The sequence below is a fragment of the Taudactylus pleione genome, unplaced genomic scaffold (assembly GCF_031769625.1).
Source record: "Taudactylus pleione unplaced genomic scaffold, aTauple2 ptg000913l, whole genome shotgun sequence".
Taxonomy (NCBI): Eukaryota; Metazoa; Chordata; class Amphibia; order Anura; family Myobatrachidae; genus Taudactylus; species Taudactylus pleione.
The window spans coordinates 1,193,622-1,199,987 of record NW_028285314.1 but is presented as its reverse complement, the minus strand read 5'-3'; the positions used below and the strand labels follow the sequence as shown (position 1 = coordinate 1,199,987).

Sequence of the window (6,366 nt, the reverse complement as noted above, 5' to 3'; positions counted from 1 at the left end):
ACACAATCGATTGCAAATTGCACGATTGCTGCAATCAATCTCTGATGTATGGGGGCCTTTAAACCATCTGCACTACATTTTCTCAATTTTTTTCACATGTGGGGTGCAAATCAAGGATAAAGACAAGTCTCTTGAGAGAAGTATCCTTTATGTAGGAGTGTAGGGTGATTATTTTGTGGCGCCAAGGTGTGGTCCTCCTAACATATATATTTTCAGACAAACCACAGGATTTGGGTACATCCTATAGAGGGACTTGACCTCAGCTGCCTAGGCGCATCCTTCTGGGGCATCTTATTAATATTATATCATGGCTGGCACCATTAGCCTGAGAGGAAAACAAGCAAGTGGCCAGGAGTTTTCTACCAGCACACCATAACGTAACGTGGGCTTGGCTAAGTCCGCATCGGCGTGGTGCCTCTAATGTGGGTGGGGTTAACTGTATGTAGCCAATGAAATATATAAGAAATTCTAAGAATGATGGTGGCAAGTAGCTTTGATAAAATAACAACACATGCCGGCCACGTCGGGCTGGTGTTCTGCCAACTACAATACTAGTGATCGATAGTCAATACTCAGAGCAGCAGTCTAGTTACATATATATAAATAAAATAAAAATGACGTTAGCCTGTAGCGACAATTGGTGTGAATCTGACCCCTCCCACAAATGTCAGTGATGTCACTTCCAGAGTTCCGGCATAACACACACCTACAGTCCCCTAACACTTCTGTTATCTCCCATACTCCCTTGTCACAGGATACCTCATGGTAACAACACAGACACTCCTGATAACCACCCAATAACTCCAACACAGCATTATCTACAGCCAGACGTGCAACAGTTCAGAAGAAAAGAAAAAAGGCACACGGGGGGGCACAGGCCACCTACATTCTAATGGCCTTGAATGGCATCTTGCAGCCTAGCGAGACGCCTGGGGGATCCTTAGGATGCTCTGGTTGCCACAGCAGCTTCTTCCTGGTCCTGAAAGCCCCGCTGCCTCATTGTGACATGATGACATCACAAAATCAGGGGCGGGGCCGGCAACTGGGCCGAATTTCCCCCCAGCTACGGCCCTGGGTGGTGCGATGATCAGTGCAGTCCGATCGCACAACCCTCAACCAGGACGGTGTCAGAGCTGCAGGGATCTCCCCTGCTGGGTCTGTCACGGCTGGTGCCTCCGCTACACGCAACAAGGTCGATGGTGGAGCAATCACTCCACCTAATCACAACCACTAATCACCCCATTTCTAGGGGCGGTTTATAAAACCGGATTAAAAATAAAATAGAAGACTCGGCAGTGGTAGGTGGTAGATGGGCCCCACTAGGAACCACCAGGCCTTAGGTGGCTCTTTGTGGATAATTAAGCCCTGCATCTGACTGCTTCCTGCACTCTGATTGGTGGATAGAGACCGCCATTACTGTGTGGAGACCTCCCAATGCTCAGACTGGTGTCTGGCTAGTGCCATCCCATAAGCAGTATGCTGTCAGCCATCTGTGCTGGATGAGAGAGAAGCCTGTCATGCCCAGTAACTGTGTGGCCGCACAATGACCAGAGCTGTGTCCTGGCAGGTAGATTATGCTCCCTCTCATTGTGTTCTGGATGGCCAGGGAGCATCTTCTTCATGCCCAGCAGGGGGGGCAGATCGATGCCTCTTTAAAGACCAGGCCCCTGCCCATTGTGCCAGCAACCTTCTACTGGGTATGAGTGAATCCCGTGCACTGGATGGAAGTTGCTGGACCGCTGAAAAACAGTCAGGGGTTGCTCCTTGGCTGGTTCTCGGCCACCACTTAATGTCACATCATGCAGTGTAGAGTCACAAGCAGCCGCCCCAAAGGTTACAATTGTCCCAGCCTGTCCCTCCCTATTCTCCATTAAAGCAGTAGTTGCCTGAACAGAATCGGTATGATTTACCACCGGACCCATGTCCGGCGGTTGGAATCCCGACAGCGGCATTCTATCAGAGGAGGAAATCCCGATAGTCCAAGGTAAGTATTCTCTAACCTAATTCTACCCCTTACCCTCCCTTAGGGGTGCCTAACCCTAAACTCCCTCCCCTCTAAGTGCCTAAATCTATCCCCCCCTTCCCCGTCGCCTAAACCTTACCTCCTGTGGGGGGGTGCCTAACCCTAAGTCCCCCCCAGGAACCCTAAACCTAACCCTCCCCCCTCACGGCTATCCGTGCTCGGCGCCCGGCGTCCCTTCGTTCGGGATGCCGGGCGCCGGTCTCCCGGCATTGGTAAAATGACAGGCGTCTAAATTTAGTCGCCTGTCATTTAACCCTCGCCGGGATTAAGCAGTCGGAAGCCGGCTATCGGGATTAGGTCCGCCGGCTTCCCGACTGCATAGCGCCTGGGCACTCTATCTGCATCCACACCATCAATTGTACCCTAAATACTCACCATAAAACCCAATCGGCCCTCGTCTTAGCTCATTACTCTACGCCTCTGTCCACGCTTCCTGGTTAGGTCTATCAGTCTTAGACCATAAGCCCTTATGGACAGGACCCTCTATCCTTGTTCCTACTACCACTGGAGTGTTCAACATGAGGCCCACCAGCTGTTGTGGAACTACTCATCCCAGCATGCCCTGCTACCCTTTTGCTATTAGAGAATGCCAAAACCGAACACCCCTGTACACATCTGTTCTCCTTCCAATAACTCCCACCAGTGACTCTGATCCAGGTATTTCCGATGACCTTATCGGCAAAGGTTTATTGGGTGCAGATTTACTTACCCTCCTCCAGACGAATGACTACTTGGTTTTTATTAGCTGCGGCATGTTGCTGTATTCTCTCCTGGCTCCACCCTGCCTTTGGTCAGATCATTAGGCTGATTGTTATCCTATGGTATCTAATGCATTGATGAATAATGTTGTTAATATCCTCCCCTCCAACATGACCCATTCCATTAGGTACCAAACACTCTGCAATCATACATTAGGTGGGAAGTCCAGGAGCAGAGCATTTTGTACCTAATGGAACGGGTCATGTTGGAGGGTCTGTAATATATGCAGGACACAGGGGCGTATCTATAATAGGTGCAGGGTGTGCTGGGCAGGCGGTTCCGGCATTGTAAAAACGCCTGGAAAATGGCCGCAGCGGCCACTTTCCAGTCGTTTGCACGTGCGCAGTACAGGGAAAATGGCGGACGGGGCCATTTTCCGAGTGACCTGTGCATGCGCTATAGACTCTGGGCACACTCTAGCGCCCAGAGTCTATAACTCCGGAGCTGGCCGCGCACAGCTCAGAGCGCTGCCGGCTGCCGAATGGAGAGGAGGGGGCCCGTGATGGAGACTGTACACCGGCCCCTTCCTCACTAGAAACGCCCCTGGCAGGACACTTTGTACCACCATATGAATAAAAGATAATTATATTATATTGATAAACGATTTAACGTCTTATATCATTGTGAACCAGTATCAAATATCTCAGCTGTTGTCTTATGTTCCCCAGTAAATGGACGAGAGGAACCAGACAGCGGTCACAGAATTTCTCCTCCTGGGATTCGGAAACCTCCACAACTTCAGGATTTTGCTTTTCCTGCTCTTTCTGACCATTCACGTCATGGCCTTGTCAGCAAATGCCCTCGTCATTGTCTTGGTTGTAGCCAACCAGAGCCTCCGCTCCCCCATGTACTTCTTTCTCTGCCATTTGTCTTTGTCGGAAATTCTCTTCACCAGTAACATTGTGCCCAACATGCTGTGGCTGATACTGGCGGGGGGTGGAAAGGTATCAGGCGCTCAATGTAAACTACAGTTCTATTTATTAGCCGTTCCATCCGTGTCCCAATGTCTGTTGCTGGCAGCCATGTCCCTTGACCGCCATGTGGCCATCTGTAGGCCATTACACTATGCCATCATTATGACCTTCACGCATCAACTTCATATAGTCACCTTCTGCTGGCTGGGGGGCTTCACGTGCTCGCTTGTTGTGTACATGTTCTTAAACAAATTAAAGTTCTGTGGTCTCAATGTAATTAATCATTTCTTTTGTGATATTGCACCTCTTATACAACGCTCTTGCTCCGACACATCGTCGGTGGAACTGGCCGCAGCTGTGGTTTCTTTCCCAGTCATTGTGTCTCCATTCGTGTTTATCGTGGTCACCTACATCTCCATCCTTCACACCATCCTCAAGATCCCCTCCACCAGCGGCAGACAGAAAGCCTTCTCCACCTGCAGCTCCCACTTATCCGTTGTGTGTCTGTACTACGGCACGTTGTCATCTATTTACTTATTCCCACCTCGGGAAAACTCTGTAAATACAAACAAAGGCCTCTCGTTACTTTACACACTGGGGACGCCTCTGTTCAACCCTCTGATCTACAGCATGAGGAGCCAGGAGATCAGATCCGCCATGTACAGGTCTGTGAAGACTTTGATGCAATGGAAAGCAAACTAGCATTACCTGGAAATAAAAAATTGAAGCACGAAAAAATTCCATATAATATTTCAGAATAATAATTCTGAAATAAAATTTCCACTACTGAACAGCAATATAGATTGAAACCCGTGGAAGATGAAGGAGAAATTACGTTTTATACAGAAAGTCTGGACTGATTCTTTTGAAGAACTAACTATAAACAGGTGTCAAAATGATGAGTTACTTCCACCATATTGTGTCCATTAAAAGTGAATATACTTTAAATCATAGAGTATTCCTGTTGCACCTCTTGCCCTACCACTTAAGCCAGCTAAGCACTATTGTTTGGGCAGGATCAGCCAACATTCCATATGGTGACCACAGGAGCTACGAATGGTGGAATTGTGTGTTGAAGGACTTCCCTCTATAGTCCTCATTGAGTGAAGATCTTTGGACATTTCTTGAATACTATCAGCTTATAGAATATTACGCTTCCACAATTCCATCCCCCCCATCAATACATGGCACCAACTATAGAAGTCAATGGACTTCTCTTCACACATGCACATTTGGGTCATAAATGGGGGAAGTCCATGCATCACCGGAGACAGCTCTAGATCAGAAGAGCTGCTCCGGCATCAAGGTTATCCTCCATAACAATAACCTAAAATGCTGCTATGCAGGTGAATAGAGGGGGAGCTTGTTTGCGATAAATGATACATCTCCCCCTAATTGTTTATTAGAATCCATTACTCTTCTGCAGAAGCTTCATCTCTGGTGACTGCTCATATACATTCGTCCGTCTATGGCTGACGGTATGCAGTCGGGATGTTGACGGTCTGAATGCCGACCATCGGCATCATGACTGTCTAATCCCGGCAAGGGTCTGGCAGGTGTCGCTATCTCGACGCCTGTCATTTTACTTACGCCAGGAGCCCGACACCCGGCACCCTGATCGAAGGGGGAGGGGGGGTGGGAGGTTAGGGGCTCCCGGAGGAAGTAAAAGTCGTAACAAGGTTTCCGTAGGTGAACCTGCGGAAGGATCATTATCGGGTTAGGCACTCCTAAGAGTGGCGGTAAATCATACCGATTCCTGGCTGACACCCTACGCCAACCTGATGATATCAAGGCATAAACAGAGGGCCTTCTATGTCCACTTCCTCCAGGATCATCGGGCAAGATATATCGCTAGATACACAATGGAGACACCACCAAAGGAGGCGATTTGCAATGGGTGACATTAAACAAGGACTCCACTCAGGAAGCCATCCCCACACTATGAATGTCCTCACCCGAGTACCAGAAAGGTCGTGTTGCCTCCATCCTGCATTGCCCCCTACAGAACGATATGCAAGGACCACTTACTTCAGCCCTTCAGCTGTTCAGATCCATTTAAAGGGAACGATTCAGCAACGGACGCAATGGCGATATTTTACGCAGATCGTGCGATTTGCCATTGCACATGCGCGTAATTCACACTGCACACGGTTCGCGATTGCTTTGAGATTACGTTCGCACAGAGGATCAATTCACACAGTGAGTGTCATGTGGTCAGTGTTTGGGGGGAGGTAAAGGGGATGGTAAGGTAAACGCAGGCGTGTCTGACCGCTGTTTCATAGGCGCGCATAAATTAGCCACTGCGATTGCATTCGCAGCATGAGAGCTTTCTACGTGCGCGGAGAGCGCCAGTGTTTGCGGCTGGTCAGACCTGCTGTACATGCTACGCGACTGCCTGCTGTAAGTCGATGTTATTACCGATGTTTATGCCGGAGCGCTGGATCAGGCCCAGAGAGCATAACGCTATTCAAAATGTTGTCCAATGAATAATTGAGCTCTGGCAATACCTGATTGGACAGATGCTGCCACAATGCAATAAGCCTTCATGTTAATGTCATTGTTAGAAGATGACATCTGAATAATGTAGTGTGCTTGGTATGGATCTAATGCTTGTCAGCATCTGGCGGAATTAAGTCTGTGGGGGGGCCACGAAACCACAGTTTATCAATA

General features: G+C 48.8%; 1 protein-coding gene across 1 annotated transcript; it reads left to right on the top strand.

Moving 5' to 3' along the window:
* Positions 1 to 3,453: 3,453 nt before the first annotated feature.
* Positions 3,454 to 4,398, top strand: LOC148473749 (olfactory receptor 6Q1-like). The gene has a single exon (XM_088459499.1). It carries the CDS (start codon positions 3,454 to 3,456, stop codon positions 4,396 to 4,398), a length of 945 nt encoding a protein of 314 aa, XP_088315625.1.
* The last annotated feature ends 1,968 nt before the right edge of the window (positions 4,399 to 6,366 follow it).